Here is a 17,870-nt window from a genome sequence, read left to right as displayed (position 1 = left end):
ATCACCTCAGGTTAAAGTGGGGACTCAATACTAAGTGACTGATATGATCATTGTGCTAAAAAATATATAGTTATTTTGGATAATAGTGAGATTAACTAAACAAAAAAAAGTCTTCATGCAGTTATCAAGATCACAATGGTTTTTAAGTCACTGCTATCTACATAGACTGTAAGCTATCCGTCACTTTGTAAGAGATTCTTAAAAACACTATTGGTGCCTTCCAGAAGCTCAAGTGGTGTGTTTCCATTTCACACGAGCAGAAACAGAGAAGCTCCCTTTTCCCTGACTTCAACCCACATGAGTTCATGCCTCCTCCCCTATCCACCAACAAAGCTGGTGAAGATAAACTCCCTTGCAGGATCTGGGCATAACCCCCAATCTAGTCAAGAGCCAGGAGGGTTGTCCCAGGAGGGGTACAAAGTCAATTGTTTCCTTGGAACTCCTTTACAAATGGGTGGGTGGGGTGATGGGAGGACATGACTCATAAGCATAGTGTGTACTGCCTATTTGTAAACCACCCTCCTTCATATACTATATTTACTTATCAGCCCTGAACTCTCATAAGTTCCATTGCTCTTCATTTTTTTAACAAGACTATTCTGGCTTCCTGGATTTTTGCATACTGTTCTAAATATACTGCCCCAAGATAACAGTCTCTCTTATTTTTTTTCCCTAGTTCACAAGTTGGTAGGGCAAGTGATTGCCTATAAAACTCTAAAAACTGATAAGCAAGTATGTTTTAGAAGAAAAGGATAGAGAAAGGTCCAGGGTAGAAGTCATTGTTCTTTTCGTACTACACTAAAAAATGTGAAGATCTTTGTAGACGGAAATAGCACAGAACTCCATTGTCCCATGACATTTTTACATGTCCTTGACTAAGAAGTGCGTTAAGCCCTGACTTGTAGAAGATTTACGCACGTCCGAAAGCAGCCTTGGGAGCAGGGTGGCCCGCATGGCGCTTTCGTGTCCCTACCGTGGCCCTGGCTAGGCCAAGCAAGCTGCTATGCTGGTCAAAGAAGCAACAGTTAGATCATCAAACATGCATTCTGAGTGTGATGTTTCCATCTTTGAATTACCTTGATTCAGGGTATTTGGTGAGGGTGGCCAGGCTGCTGGTGTACATGTGGCCGCCCACATCAATGTGGACGGGTGCATTGGATTTTGTGAGCTGTGCTGGAGTAGGAATGCCTTGGTTGTTCAGTGGAGATGCAGGAGATCTAGTGATCAGAGGTCTTGACATATTGGGCCGACTGTCCTACAGAGAGATAAGCAAGTTAGACACGTTTTCTTTTTTCAGAGGCGAGAAAGGAAACACATACATCATAAAGAATAAGCCAGTGACTAGAGCTGATGATACTCATTAGGCAATAAAACCAGCAAGCTCTCACTTTTGTTATAATGAATGTTAGAGAAACAAATTCGGTAACAAAGGGAAAACTTCCCATGCTCAGAATCAAGAAGCTGAACAAATGTTCATTTCAAATCATTCTGAGCACTATGACAAATTTTACTCATGAATTCTCGCATTTGACAACCGGTAAATGGCATGTGGAGAAGCACTATTCATTCCAGATGAAAAGATGATTAACATTTAAAACAATACACATTGAAATAAAACATGTATGCTTTATAATTCTCTTTGAAGACTTCCTAAATGCGATTCAGTTGAAGTAAATACAGACTTTTCAGCACCTGTGTTCTGCAAAATGTTTTCTTCAATTTCTATTTTTCAAATCAGGAAAAAGAGGGCATGACTGGTTTAGCCATCAGCTCACATACTCAAAGCAACCTTGTAAATAGGTACCATAAGTTTATCTGCCAACAGATGAAAAACAATCTATCCATGCTCTATCATTTGTTCCCTTTTTATCTCCTTGTAAGGCTGTGGGTCTGGAGATGCTTTGAAAAAAGTGTACAATAGTCCTTCCTATTCGTGGTCTCACTTTCCGTGGTTTCAATGATCCACAGCCAACCACAGCCTGAAAATACAAAATGGAATATTCTAGAAATAAACAGTTCATCAGTTTTAAATTGTGCGCCATCCTAAGTAGCATGATGAAATCTCTCTCCATGCAGCTGTGTGGCGCACAGGATGAATCATCCCTTTATCCAGTGTATCTATGCTGTAGACACTCCCTATCCCTTAGTCACTTTATCTGGAGGTCTTAGTTATCAGATCCACTGTCGAAGCACTGCAGTGCTTGTGTTCAAGTAGCCCTATTTTACTTCATGGCCCCAAAGCACGAGAATAACTTAAACTTTATTATAGGTACATGTGCATAAGAAAAAAACATGGTATATATAAGGTTCAGTACTATACGCAGTTTCAGGCATCCCCTATAGGTAAAGGGACTGCTGTACCCTCTGGTGATAAGTATGTGCTTATATGCCACAAGCAAGCTGTTCTTCCATACGGGCCTCTTGAAGAAACCAAATTCCTCAGGGGCAGCAGAGACAGACGTCAATGTAGCAGGTTCAGCCCTACCTACAGGCAAAGGTACGATGCGGGCAGACAGAATTCTTGAGAAGGAGATCGGCAGTGGCAGCGAGAACAAGAACATGGGAAGAAACTGTACTCTGAGAAAATGAAATATTCCATCCTTTCCATGGAGACAATATAAATATTTCAAACACTCTCCAAACATGGCTGATTACTTCTAGAGCCCAAACCACAGACAAGTAAAGTCAGATCTCGGGCACTCAATGAAGGCGTCAAATACGTAAAGTCTACAATTGAGGAATAAGCTAAAATAGCATTTATGTCTGAATTCTGAACACCACAAATATACCCTCAGACTCATAATGTAGCCAGGGACTGTCTTCAGACATGGAAACAGTGTGTACCAAAGCCAGTGGTGAGGCATAATAAAAGGATTTTAAAAAATGCCTTTGATGGAGATTACAAAGGGGGAAGTCATCTAATTTTTGTACTTACAACCCAGCGTGATAAAAGTACAAATTTGCAAAACATCATAGATTTTGTTATCTGAAACAGCTTCAGGAGTTACCTGGGGCACGACTGGGCTACTTGGCATTAACTACATGTCCAGGCAGAACGACAGATGCCCATGCTTTCTGAAGCCCTGAATCTAACCGTGAAGTGGGGGGTGACTGGGTCTTGCCACTAAGTGCTGACCGCCTGTGTTGTGCTTTTTCCCCACGCGAACTTAAACAGAGCCCAGGAATAGTCACAGAAAAAGAGGTGATGTTTTGTTTCTTAAATTGAGTGCTGGGTTCATGGGTGTTCACTTATTATTCTTTATATGTTCCTGGATATTTTCAATAATGCAAGATAGATATTAAAAAACCCCAAAGGATGCTGGTGATGCAGAGAAAAGAAGTTAAAGAGGTATTGGAGAGGGGAGAAAAAAACTAAAAAAAAAAAAGATATAGTTGGTAGGAAAGATAAAACAGTTTAAGTTCAGAAATATTAAAAGTAGCATTTTAAAATCTGGATGATAGAAAACACATTTATCCTTTGAAAATGCAATCATATGACTTCTACTTTTAAGAGATACATACTACCTAACTTCCTTTTAGAAAATGATTTCCTGGCTCAAGATCCCCCGCAAACCCCTCCTTGTTATATATAATTCAGCCCATCACAGCACACTGCAGTGTCTGTAATAGTTTTTCAATTGGACACATTCTATATCCCGCCTGAGGGTACTTGGGTGAAAATGAACAGATTTGCAGGGTTAATACTGTAGTTAGACTGTGACCTCATTCAGCACAGCTCTAACTGCGAGGTCTATCTAGAAGGAGAATAAAAAAGCATAACTGATTGGTTGAAGGATTCCAGATTTCTCAGACTCTATACCATTTACAGTGTAAATCATAAATGTATGGCTATTGCTAAATTTAAAATCAAACCAGTGTTTCTTCAGCTGGGGTTGGGGAGGGGGATTAACCCCTCAGGGGAAGGAGGGCGTTTCATGATCGCTGGGCTCTGGCTGCCTAGGTCTCTGGTGAGCCTTCCCAGCTCTTCTAGACTCGCTTCCCATTCTGAAAGCGGCTCCTGTTCTGTATCGTCCTCTTAGCTAAGATCACTTCTAAGGCCTTAACTGATATATTAGCTGAAGGAGTCAAGGGTTTTCATTCAGTATGCTCTGTACTGGTGCAGGCTGAAAGCACTTTTAAACCCCACAGGCTGGGGCTGGGGGGCTGGGAGTTCTTGGCCCACACAGCAGCTACTCAGTATCGATTGCCCCTACTGCAGATGCTTTAGGTAACAATTCTGGCAACCCCTGTCCCTCTCCTGTGACAGGAGTTGACACTTTCTCTTCTTTATCTAGACACGAAGGTCCAGGATGGGACGCCTGTCCCGGCAGCAGCCATTTCCCTACCAGCCTGTGGATGAGGCTGCTGCTCAGGACAGCCGGCTGAGAGCTGGAGGGAACCTGGGGTCTCACTGACATTGTGCGGACACCAAACCAACCAACTTTGAGCCTCCTATCTCTAGATTTCCTGTTACTTGGGAAAATAAACTTATTTTTAAAGGGAGTTTGAGTTGGGATTTCTGTTACCTATTCTGACAGAATCCCTGCCCCTCCACCCCACTTTCCCTGGATGCTTCCCCATGAGGTCATTGACTTGGTGACACTTGGCCCATGATGCCAAGGACAGCTGCCAGCTGACATGTGCAGCAGAATTTTCTATCGTATTACCACCATCAACTCTACTTTGCCATCAGTCTTTCCCTTGAATCACTCCCTCATCATCTCAGTTTGCATGTCTTTTCATATTACTTTTGATGAAACAAAAACTATAAACTTTAACCAGAAAGGGGTGCAAATGATTAAGATATGCATCATCACTACTGAAGAAACAGCTCAGAGCACAGATAGATGTGTGTTCTGAAGGGGGCCAGACAGAAGGCTGTCTCTGATGAACCTCCTTCTGAAATGCACTCCTCACCCAGGGGAGAGGAGTCCCGCCCTAACACTAAGCTACTCAATTATTGCCCCTTCCTTGTGCAGGTCCTTGTTCCTTCTTTCCACATTAGTTATGAACAGCTCCTATGTGCCAGGCACTGTACCAAGGGAGGGACAGTCAATAGCAAAGATGACAGACTGGTCCTTGGCCTTCCCAGGTTTGCTGTTCAGTGGGAGAGAGAAGCAGAGTAGAAGCAACTCCTACTAAGCAGGAAGGCTGGGCTACTATGGTTGCTTAATCAAGGAGACACGTAAACCAGGCTTCAGGGCAGAAAGGTAGGATGGGGAAGATTCCCTGGAGACGGTCTATGCTGAGATCTAATGAATGAGAAGTCCACACACAGTGGGACACTGGAAGGAGGGTTCCAAGCACTACTGCCAAGCCCCCAACATGGGAGAGCATTCTTTTTTCCCAAGGTGAAGAGAGAATGCAGGGAACAGAAGCTTGTAACATCATGGTCTGAGAACCACAGAATTGCAGAAGACCCTTGAACAGCAGGGATTTGAACTATGCAGTTCAATATACACACGGATTTTTAAAAAATAAATACCTCTACTGTTCTTGATCTGTGGTTGGGAGTCCACGGATGTGGGGGGCTGACCGTATGCACTGGTCTATACCACTTTATATAGGGGACCTGAGCATTCTTAGATTTTGGTATTTGTGGGGAGTCTGGAACCAATCCCCCATGGATACCAAGAGACAACTTCAGTTCCGGGGGAGTCAAAAATTATAATCAAAATTTTTACTGCACAGTGTCCACTAACCCATCCATTGTTTAAGGATCAGCTATAAATGATAATTTACAATAAATAAATAAAACCCTTCTTATATCTGGAAAAGTGTAAGAGGACAAGGAAGGGCACTAACAGCCGGCTTTCTAAACAGCTCCACCCAACAGAACGTTCTGCAATAATGGGAAAACCTGTATCTGCACCATTCAGTACAGTAACCACTAGCCACCGGTGGCTATTTGAACATTTGAAATGTGGCTAGTGCAACTGAAGAACTGAATTTTTAATTTTAATTTTAATTTAATTAATTTAAATAGCCACACATAGCTAGTGGCTATTATGTTAGACAGCACAGTAACTTTGTTTCAAGTTCTGTTAATACATAAAGCCCAAACCATGACAAACGTGAACTTATCACTCATGTGGAAATGGAGGTACAGTGGTGTTTTAGAACTTAATACGAATGCAAAACTTGCCTTTCCCTCTCCCCTTCTAACACCATTTCTCCCTTCTTTGTTGATTTTATGAAAATAAAAGAAACTAAGAGTCACACAGTGAGGAAAAGGAACGAAGATGCGCACACACAACATCTGTGGATCTCCCAGAGAAAGTGCTGGGAAAAAGCCCCAGCTGCAAAAATGGCATCTTCTGCCATTCCCCTTACAGGAAGTAGCAGACAGTAAAGCGAATCTGTAATGACAAAGCTCAGACCACTGGCCACCTGTGATGGGTACTGATAGCAACAGAGTCAAAAGGAGCCCGCTGGAGAGCCAGGAAAGTTCTAAATCTCGGTCTGGGGGTTACACAGTTGTATCCGTATGGACGCCTAAGACTTAAGTCACTCCCCTCACCCCCAAAATTCTACTTTAAAAGAAAACAAACCAAAAACAATCTTGAAAGACTTCCTCCAATCAAAACTTTTCTGTTCAGATACTCATTTAAATTTGCACGAAATGGTGTTTTTAAAAAGCCAAAACAATGTTTATTATTTCCTTTCATAGGATTCACCAAATTTGACTAACATACTCTGACATAAAGCAGCCGTCTGAGATTTTATTTCTAATTCTTTTTTCCCCATTTCTATCCTGGATGGATTTTCCTGGCATGTTGATTGGTTTACCCTTAACATTCCCATTTCCCAGATGCTTCCATTCTGCGGCTTCCTTATAGCTTAATCTTCCATCTCACCTACCCAACAGAGCAGGAATGATTTCTTTTTCGTAGGAAAACCCTTCAGTGGATTTGACTTCAGGCATCTTTCAAAAGAAGCTAATGAAAAATTTGCCTCCTAAATCTAACCTAGCTGTGTGCTGTTCAAACAGGAGCCCCAGGGGCCCTGCCTTGAACAAAGGAGCTGAAGTTGAAACTGCAAGTTTTAATGACTTTATTTGTTATGAATGTATGCCCCTGCCTGATGGCGGGTTACACTATCAAGTTGGACTATATTACCTCTTTCACTGGGAAAAGAAACATGTTTCTCAGGGGTATTTCCAGAAAAGCATGTCAATAGTAAAATAGTTACCTATATTATTTGATATGTAATTCTTATCATTCAGAAGACCAGCAAACAGATTTAATACAGATCATAACTTTTCCACAAATTTCAACCTGATTTAAAATACATGTGAACACACACACACAAACACACACGTACACCCCAAGTAGCATCTATATTATAAGGACTGTCTGGAGCATAGAGTGTTTTGATTAATTCTATTTCCTGATGGTTGGCCAACCATTTAGGGCATGCAAACTGTAATCAAAGTACCTTAGCCAAGGATCCTTCTTCCTAGGATGGTAATTTGTGGTTGCCTCAGGAGTGTTATTTCAGGCCTGACACAATCCTATTGGACTCACCATAATGGTTCTGTAGAAAAACATCACTTTACTGGCCACAGTTACTTAATCATATAACAAGATTCTCCAACCATAATGTCAATGCATTTTGTAAGAGGCCTCATTTGTTTCTTCATTCATTCAAGGACTACTGTTTATTGGGCTCCAACCAGGTGTCAAGCTCTATGGTTTATATTAACTTAAACTAAATAGCAGAATGATCTTGAAGAGAAAAAAAAATCTTTTCTTATAATTTCCCAGGAGTTTGAAAAAAAAAAAAAAAGCCCCAGCAGCACTTTAAGATTGATGAGTACTGTATACACGGTTTATTTAGAGGACAGTTTCTGTCAATCTCTGAAGTCAGCAGAGAATCAAAATGAAGTCTTCTGAGCATCCAAATTTGATACCCAGTCTTCCACTCACTTTATTCACAGGAGCCCCCTTCAAACTCATAGAGCCTACTGACTCTTAGTTCATGCATTCATAACAAGTGTGGTCATTGGTATTTCAGCCCATACAAAAATCATCCAAAATCAAGCCATCCCAAGGCCAAACCCCAGACTAACTTTGATTGGATGGTCTATAACATACTATTGAAGAAAGATTTCTGTTCAAAAAGAATAAAGAAAAACATTTTTTAAAGGAAAAACAACTTTCAAAACATTATAGAGCTGGAAAAGTCACCTATACAGAATACCTCAAGGGGACAGGAGAAAGCACTGTGGTTTTTGGAATCTGAAGATGCAGTTGGAACTCAGGCTGAGCCTCTGTGTGTCATCTTGAAGAAGTAACCAAACCTATCGGACTCCAGCTTCCTCATCTCTAAGACAGGGATGAATCTTCCCACCCTACACAGAGGTGAAGCTGACAATGAAAGAAACATGTTTGTGAAGGCGTACAACACAGTGTGCGGCACAGGGGGGGCTAAGGGATTTTCTTTCCTTTTGCATGTGAAAAGTGAAATTTGACAAACCAGTAAACCAGATGTACAGAGGAGACTTTTGTGGGTCTAGTGAGACATTCAGAGAACTTTTAATGTAGTTGGAAGGTAAAGATCCATGGGTGAGCAAGACAGCATTTTATACTGATAAGATATTACATTGTGGGGTATAGATAAATTATAAAAATAGGATAGAGCATAATGAGATGATAGTTATGTGCTTTGAATGAAGTGGATGGAAGAAAGCAGAGAATGGAATCATCACAGCAGGTTCATAACATGAAATGGCACTTGAGCTGTATTGATTTTCTTTTCAGATCAAAATCTTAATTTCATAGCTTAAAGAAACAGAAATCAAAAACATGAGGCTTCAAAGTTGTTTCAGAATGACTGCAACTGTGTTAAATTAATTTGCAATTACGTCCTGATCTGAAATAGCAAAATGTTATTCCTCTTACTAGTGTTGATCTATTTCAATGCACAATCTCTGCCAGACACAGGGTGAGTACCCTCAACGCGCCTTTTTGTTCTTTCATTTTTCATAATGAAATATGTATCTGAGGAGCTCCCTTACTAGATGACCAAGTTGGGACCATGAAAAGAAAAACCATTTGCCAAAATTTCTCTGCTTTTTCTTTTTTTTTTTCCCAAAAGGAAAATGAACTTGAAAAAAAAGAACACTTTCATATAATTTTGCTGTTTTTTTTAATAGTTAGCTTAATTTTTAAATTAGATTTCTTGGATATTTTAAATGTACTTAAAACATCACAGAGTATTTTCATTTATTTTTCTAAAGACTTTATTTATTTTTAGAGAGAGAGGAAGAGAGGGAGAAGGAGAGGCAGAGAACCATCAATGTGAGAGAGAAACATTGACCAACTACCTCTCATTCATATCCCAACGGGGACAAACCTGCAACCCACGTATGTGCCCTGACTGGGAATTGAACCGGCAATCTTTTGCTTTGAGGGATGATGCCCAACCAACTGAGCCACACTGGTCAGGGCTCACAGAGTATTTTTGAATACACACTACAGCTCAACTATTAATGTTACTAACCTCAAAAATTAAAACAACATTAAAGTGAAAGCAGTCTCTGTAACAGTTCTTAAAGGGAAAGGCCATTTTTGCAAAAGTATGAGTATGTGACAATAAAAATTTCTGGAATCAAACACAGCAAATATTACTAGGGGTTAGGACTAGGTGATGATCTTACAAGTAAATTTTGATTTTGTTTTTATTCTTTAGTGCTTTATAGTACTGAATATTTAATACTTTTGAAATTTTTAAAAAATGCTATTTTTAAAAAGGAAAAAGCTTATTGCCCAATTAAATCAACTAACATATACTTGGCATGCTGCTATATTTCACCTTCATAATCAGGATTTTGGGGGAGACATTTTTAAATGAAGGACTGAATAAATAAATACAGAAATAAAACTGACCATAGGGATAATGCTTCCTTTCCCTATATTTTATTGCCAGAGAGGAAATATGCAGAACAGAAAATGAAATGGGGCTCAGGTCACTGTAAGTCATATTTAGCTGACACAGAAGTCTATTTAGTTTGATACTAAAAGAAAGGGTCTGGAGCCTATGATTTCCACACTCTTGGGAACTATCTGGTCATCTGTCCACTCTCCCAGCTCCCCTCCATTCCCAGATCTAAAACACAGTGAGTAAGATGGTAAAAGCTATACACGCACACCTGCATTTAGAGAAGCCGGTGTTCTATACACGCAGTCTTGGATGGAAGACACAAGTAGCAAAGGCTGGCAATGAAGCAGCATCTAGAGCTCATAGAGGGCCTTCTAGTCTGAAATCAGAAACCTCTGCAGTGTGTTAAGTATTATCACCATTTCACAGAGAAGGAAGCTGACTCTGAGGTGAAGTGGCTCAGCCTGTAATTATCCAGTAATGAATTTACTGGGATAGTTACACGCTGGCCATTGTGTACCAGGATAAGGTTACCTCTCTCCATTACTAGGCTCTCTGTACTCTGACTTTCACAAGAGGAGGAATAGATTTGCCTTCATCCAGCCACATTCTTCCAGTCAGTCTGTCCCAGGATGAACAGAACTGGCAGGAGGGTTAAAAGGACGGTCAGTGGTCGGTCATACAGGGGGCAGGAGCCAGCAGGCCCAGGAAATGGACTCCTGCCCCCATCATGGACTCCATTTCCCCACAACAGAGACCTGGCATTTTATTTACTCCTCTAGCTGCTAGTCCTAGATGTTAACTACAGGACACATCTGCCTCTAAATAGACAATAAACTTGACTTATTGACTTTTTGGATGTGGTCATAAAAATTCCTTGTCCAGCAGTGTCAACAGCTAAATTCCTTGTAACCTTAATTGAGTGCCTGGGAACCTCCTCTTAAGATTCTTAGATGTCTATTGGCCTATTTGCATAAAAAATAAAAATGTTAAGCTACACAGGTTTGTAAATATACTGGCTCACTCTAACTTAGAAGGTGTGTTCAAAAAGTTTATTTGCTCTCTTGTTCATTCATTTAAAAAATGTTGGCTGGCTACTCCATTTGGTACTAGGCTGGGCACGGAGGAAGCAGCTAGAGGAATTCCTGATGACAGGAGATCCCCATGCAAATAAAAATTTTAAAAATCAAATTATGCTTCAAATTATTGACACTCCTAAGGGAATCATTTTGGGGGCAAACGATAGTTTGGTACAGCAAGGAACACACCATTCCAGGTTTTATGAATCCAGGGCACACTATTTTAAATTAAGACATACCTATATTTGGTAATTCCACATTACCAGGATCACACTCCTAATTCTGACCCAATTGCCTTTTAAAGAGGAAAGTGGTTGCCTTGCTTCTCGTGGTGTTGACATCAATCAAGGTTTCTAAATTCAGAAACAGTTTCCCGAGGATTCAAGAAAACAGAGACCGACGTTTTAGCCCAGACCATGTTGCTGATGAGCTATGTGGCCTTAGCAAATTATTTCATCTTTCACTTCATGTTTTCCCATTTATCATACATGCAGTTTTGTCAGTTGGTGTATAATACTGTTTTTCGGTCCTGATTTTTTACAATTCTATGATTTTAAAAAGTGTAAACTGAAGAGGTTTGAATGTCTTAAGAAAGTTAGCATTTTAGGATATCAGAATTAAAATTTAAAATACCTTTGAAAGAAGGGAGATGTGGTCATGAAAGGCATTCCAAAAGCATCAGTGGGGGAAAAAAAAAACAACAAAGAGGCCAACACACAGAGATTTCTCCATTATCACAGCATTTTCTCTGGTTGATTAGGAAGACTGATTTTAATCACTACTGCTTTTCATTTGCCTTCACTGACAGGAGGAAAAGGCCAATAAAATATGGTGCTTAATAAGCAGAATGCTTCCTTCAGAGAGATTCTTTACTTCACCCTATTTCATGGGAATCTTGTTTATTTATTTATATGTTGCATTGTTCTAAATACTAGAGCGGTCTGAAAGTATCTCTTTTCAGATTCCCCTACAAAATAGGAAAAAAAAAACTTTTGGTGATGTAATATAAAACAGATGCTTTTCAATAAAGAATCCCTTTTATGAAGAATCAGTGTCATCTTTTCAAAAAGACATACCGAGTAATCAAAAGTTGGGGCGATTGAGGGAAGCGGTCTCAATGCTTACACACCAAAGCTAGGGGGTGGCGTGTTGTGTTGAGAGGCATGCCAGCAGTCTACCGGTTTACCAACAAGACTTCTCCTAGGTGGACCTGGTACTAGGTATCTTTATCCTTACAGATGATTCTCTTCTGGCTCTTTGGGTCATTCTGGTTCTTGGTTACATGATTCCCATTTGAATTACATTATTCTAATTTGAACTGAAATAAAAGTGGAAGTGAATCAATGGGCTGCTCTGGCTCTGTTCCTTACGACATGGCCAAAGCTGGGTCGCTGGCAGTCAACTGTGGCCAGTGACCTTGGGAGGCCAACAGTGCCTGCAGCTAAACTGCCATCCCTGGTATGAGCACTTATTTCTCAGGATGTTTTAGATGGGACATTGATTGATGAAACTTCTTGCTTAGGATCAGATGGGAGAGGAGATAGCACAGAAATCACAGATTAGGAAGAACTCGAATGAGCAGTAAAGACAGCAGTGAGGTAATCATCCTCCTTGGTATTTTATTGCAATGAGCTATTATTCTTTACAATAGTCATACTATAAAGGAGGCATCTGTGTTCTGGGAGAAATATCTTAAAATAAATGACAAATAGAGTGAAAAAAAAAAGAAAAACAACTTATTAAAGCTCAACCTGAATAGCAAGAAAAGAGTGGTACAAAAATGGAAATGCATTAAGAAAAAAATCATTACCTGGAATTTATATAGTGCCTTATGCATATGAAGTAGTGACCTATGAGAACCCAGAACACCAAAGGCCTTATAAACAATCATAACCTGTAAGTCTTTTAAAAGATCCAGAGAGGGAGGAGGACAAGGCCAATACTCTCTCAATCAAAAAACGAAAATAGGCAGGAATATGTAGATTAATTGCCTTAGGTTAAAAAATTAGTTGATTTAAAGTGAGAAGGAAAATGTCTGGATCTAAGCCTGCATTCTCCTGTCTCAAATGTGCTCTCTTGGTCTGCAGCAATCTGGTGGTGTCTGATCCACTAGAACTTGGATCACTCTGAAAACAGGCCTTTCGTTTGCCTGTGGCAGCAGACAGCATTACGCTGGAGTCTTTCTGCTCCAGGAAGCGGGATGTGTGGCAGAATGTCTTTGGTATTCTTAAAAGACCCAGCTTAATTTTATTAGATGGTTATTTAACCACAAGACATGGTATATAACGCCATGGGGGTGGCGGGTGAGGTGGGTAATGAAATTTTGTGTAAGGAGAAAAAGAGCGGTCCACGCTACAGAAGAAAGGGACAGAAAACAGCTCAAGTACAGAGGCTAAGAAAACAAATGAGAAGATGAAAAGGAATGGAAGAGGGGCAGAAAGTGAGAACAAAAGGCCAGTGATGTGGAGGGAGATGGGAAGAGAAACTGGTGGAAAGGAAAGATACAGGAGAGACAAGAAGAAACAGTGTGTGTGTTGGGGGGAGTGGGGTGGATCGGACTAGTTTATCTCATTTTCCAAGCATCTGTCTACTTAACTATTCAGGAGGGCAGTTTCTAATCCCTGTGAACTTGTCCGCGGCTCCCTTTGTTTATTCCAGGGTAGGATCTTACTTGATCCCTCCAAGCGGGAAGCCATAAGAGAAGTTTAGGAGGTGGGTTTAAAAAGTTCTCCAGGTCCTGCAATTTGCTATGATCGTCTTGATAACAAATCTGAATGATCCCACTCTGTACTGCTTCCTTCTGAAGATCATGGGGCTAATGCCTAATTTTTAGGGAACCATGTCGATACTTGACCCAGATGGAAAGTTCACTGACAAATGAGCTCACAGATAAATGATTCTAGCCTGTGAGTGGAGAATTATAGCCATCCACTGAAAGCCTACAGATACAAGCAGAATGAAGCCAGTGGGTAAGCACTACTCAGTTATTTTTCCTATCAACACCCCCCCCCACAGTACTTAATGAAATACTTTTTTATTTTTGCACACAGTAGAAAATGAATAAACAGTACTGATGATGACAAAGCAAGTCTATAGGGCTCTATAATTGAGTGCTTTGATCTCTTTCCAGTAAATGATCTCAGTGATTCTTTTCCCTGAGGGCAATGGCCCTCAACTGCCATTTGGTTTGTTACCTACCCATCCTACACATCAAATAAAAAGAAAAACAAAGCCCACAATCTCATGGCATTAATAGGCACCCATGTCAACTAAGGAAAAATTAAACTCTAATACAGTGAAAGGTATTTTGTGGAAATTAAGTAAACACCTCCTACTTCCTCAAAGCAGAAGCCTGATGCTGTCATATTGCAGAGTAAAAACATCCATGCTGTGAGGAATCTCCCGGGTTAGCAGTCCATACTCTGAGAAGCAGGGCTTCCGGGGTGTCGGTACTGCTGAGGTTTAAAATAAATGACAAGGCAGCAGCTAACCAGCCTTGTGGGGCTGGCTCTGGATCCCTGCAGCTCTGAGGGACAGACCAGGTGAGTGGGGAGGGGCTGATCAGCACCAGAGAGTCAAATCCCACCAAGGCCCAACCCAGAGGGAAGGGTTTTCACAAATGAAATGTACTCATTCAGAGTCACCTGGAAATCAACCTGACTGCAGGCTCTGTGGGATGGGAACTGTGTTTTGTTCACTGGATCCTGGTCACCAGCACAGAGCCTGGCATTTAGCGGGCACTATTGCTGAGTAACTTAATACTGAATTCCAGAAGAGAATGGAAAACGTGGGTGCTCCAGAGCTTCCCATTGTTCACCTTCCTTCATACAGACTTCTTTCCCTTCTCTCCAATGGCTATATAAGGTATTAGGCCCACTTTAGTGTAGGGAGTAGGTGTAGAAGGGGAAATAAAAAACTAACCTGGGGCTCAAACAGGCAGAATGCTTCATGTAATGTAATTCAGCACTATAGCGGCACACTATTTAAACACAGAGTCTATGGGAAATGTTACGAATAACTTGGGTGGATATTTATTCTGTAATAAAAGTAACATTTTTAAATGAAGTAAAAAAAAGTATAGTATATAGTCTCATGAATTGACAGCTACTCTTTATAAATTCTATTTGGAAAAAATTAGTGATGATTTACAGAGGCAGAGTGAAATCATGAGCTCCAGGACCAGAGTGCTAGGCTTCGATTCTAGTGCCACCACATGCCTGCCATGTAATTTAACTGCTCTGTGCCTCAGTTTCTCCAGTTAAGATGATAATAATACCTTATATAATTATTGTGAAAAAACTAGTAATATTTTTAAAAAGTAGAGAGTTATGAAAAGCATTTACCTAATGCCTGAAATAAACTTCTTTTAAAAGTAAGCTATTATTTTCAATGATGGTTTTAAAGGTTTTACAAATAACAATTATTTTTTAAGAATTTAATGATTATTTTTAAGGGATATTTAAAAAATACTGGTCTATACATATATTGCTCATGCAACCATTCTTCGTTCTTTTTTTAAAAATCCTCACCCGAGGATATTTTATTGATGAGAGAGAGAGAGAGAGAGAGAGAGATCAGATGCCTCCCATACATGCCTTGACCAGGGACTGAACCTGAAACCTAGGTATGTGCACTGACTGAGGATCAAACTGGCAACCTTTCAGTACATGGAATGACACTCCAATTAACTGAGCTGCCTGGCCAGGGCACATTCTTATTTCTTTATTGCCTCTGTTTTCCAGTGGTTCTGAACTTGCTGTGAGATCCCAGCTGATTTTATACTGCATAGTGTGCAGCACTATACAAATGCAGCTGGCCCCCCTATCCATGGGTTTCGCTTCCATAAATTCAACCAACTGTGGATTGAAAGTAAGATTTTTCAGTTGGGAATTCACAGATGTGAAGGGCTGACTATAGCATTGATATACTGTACACCATTTTATGTAAGGGACTTGGGCATCCACAGATTTTGGTACCTATGGTGGGGGGTTTGTGGAGCCAATACCCTCATGGATACCAAGGGATGACTACATCCAGAAACTTAAACTTTACAATTATTAACTTTTCCACCGAGGAAAGATATTACACATTATCTGATATACATGTGTATCAATAAATGTTTGATATTATTAACCACCAAAAACAATAAGCTGCTTTACTTTATTCTCAAATCTGTTTAAGTATAATTTCTATTTCAATGAAGACAGTGAATAATTTGCGAAACTTTCACAATTATGTTAAATCTCACAAGTAGTGTTTTTAACAGATCTTCAGAAACTCCTAACTCCAACGATGGCCTTAGCCACTGCTCAGAGAACTCCCACATGAGTGGAAGTGCCCTCAGAAATACATACAGAACAGCCCTCCTTTCTGTAGTTCTTATGTATGACAAATATGCAAAATATGAGACTCTAGTATGACAATGATGTTAAAATACTAACTACTCATTTCTAAGCCAGTCCAGTATTTTAAAGAAAAGTGTTCTGTTGAAACACGCACACACAACATTCTAAATCTTTACATCTGAAAATGCACTGGCCTTCTAATGGAAACTCTACCCTAAAAATTAATCAGATGAAGTTCATATAATAGCACTTAACTTTCTCACCTGTTTATCAGCTTTTGGAGAAGGTGATCTGAGTATTAATATTCACTCAACTGTTTATATAAATTAGGACTCAAAATAAATTCCATCACTGGAATGCTAATAATGTACTTGATATCCTGTTTCATTTAATTGATATACAGTGATCCCTCACTTATCGTGGGTATTACGTTCTAGACACCCCCCCCGCGATAGCTGAAAATCCGCGAAGTAGGAACCTTAGATTTATTTTAGTATTTACTGTACAGTACCGCAAAATCCCACGATATAGCAAAAAATCCGCAGTAAATAATTAAATATAATATTTTTAAAAATCCTGCGATAGAGTGAGGCCACGATAAGTGAACCGCAATATAGAGAGGGACTACAGTACAAAAATTAAAATGTTCAACAAATTAAACAGTGATTACCACTTCTCTCTCTAAAACAATTTTTGGTTGCACTAATATAATTTAGTTGGATAGGAATAAAGGAGAATATAAGATAAAGTAAGAGATTAACATACTTTAAATGTAAAAATAACGATTGTGGAGGCGGACGGTAGCTGTTCGAGGTAAAAGTCTATATACTTGGAACAAATTGCCATTTGTTACTTTTAATGTAAAAATTTGCACGAACATATCAAAATCAATTCAATTCAGTCTTAATGAGACAGCTCTAGCACAAGCCTATTCACTGTACCTGTCTTAATTAGCATGAATATGTCCTCAATGTCAAGACTGACAATACGCATAACAAAATTAATGTTAATCTGTAACACAGGGTCATTTGGAGTTAGCAGCTTTGTAACAAAATCTGCATAGTAATATTTTGATAATGAATAGCAAATGAACTCGGGGCTGGAAAAGAGCTGATTCGTGATGTTTCCCTCCAAAAAGAAACTGAGGCTCTGGGAGACTGCTCAGAGCCCATAGCTGAGAATGGTCGGATAGTCTCTGCTTCAAGGCACCCATGTGCCCAGCAATTTTCTCTCTCATCTCCCCAGACAGAACTGTAATCCTGTGTAACCTTGTAAAACTAAATGGAAGTCAGATAATAGCCCATCTAAATTATTGATGACGAATAGTATTTGTTAAGCCTCCACAACAGAGGACCTCAGGTACTCTGTAGAGGTTATTAAACATAATTCTCGCTTTTTAATGGCCACTTATGCTGAAATTACTACCCCTTCAAGATTTATATGAAGATAATTTGAAGATTTAGTTTGAGGTGGATGTCAACACACCTGCTAATAGACCTTCATCGCACATATCTCAAAAGTGATATGAAGGGTAAGGAATGAGAAAAATACAACAAATTAGAAC

At 39.8% G+C, this 17,870-nt stretch overlaps 1 protein-coding gene across 2 annotated transcripts in view; it reads right to left on the bottom strand.

Annotated features, from left to right (window-relative positions):
• The window catches only part of KCTD1 (potassium channel tetramerization domain containing 1), a 93,599-nt gene that overhangs the window by 47,676 nt on the left and 28,053 nt on the right, over positions 1 to 17,870 (bottom strand). For both annotated transcript variants that reach the window (XM_090285688.1, XM_090285687.1), the window contains exon 2: positions 1,077 to 1,255. In XM_090285688.1, coding sequence (XP_090141814.1) covers positions 1,077 to 1,240 — 164 coding nt within the window. In that variant the 5' untranslated portion in view covers positions 1,241 to 1,255. The remainder of the gene's footprint in view (positions 1 to 1,076; positions 1,256 to 17,870) is intronic.

The sequence above is a fragment of the Furipterus horrens genome, unplaced genomic scaffold, assembly GCF_987537825.1.
Source record: "Furipterus horrens unplaced genomic scaffold, mFurHor1.1.pri manual_scaffold_8, whole genome shotgun sequence".
Classification (NCBI taxonomy): Eukaryota; Metazoa; Chordata; class Mammalia; order Chiroptera; family Furipteridae; genus Furipterus; species Furipterus horrens.
The sequence above is the reverse complement of the archived record's forward strand: the minus strand, read 5'-3'. Positions and strand labels throughout refer to the sequence as shown.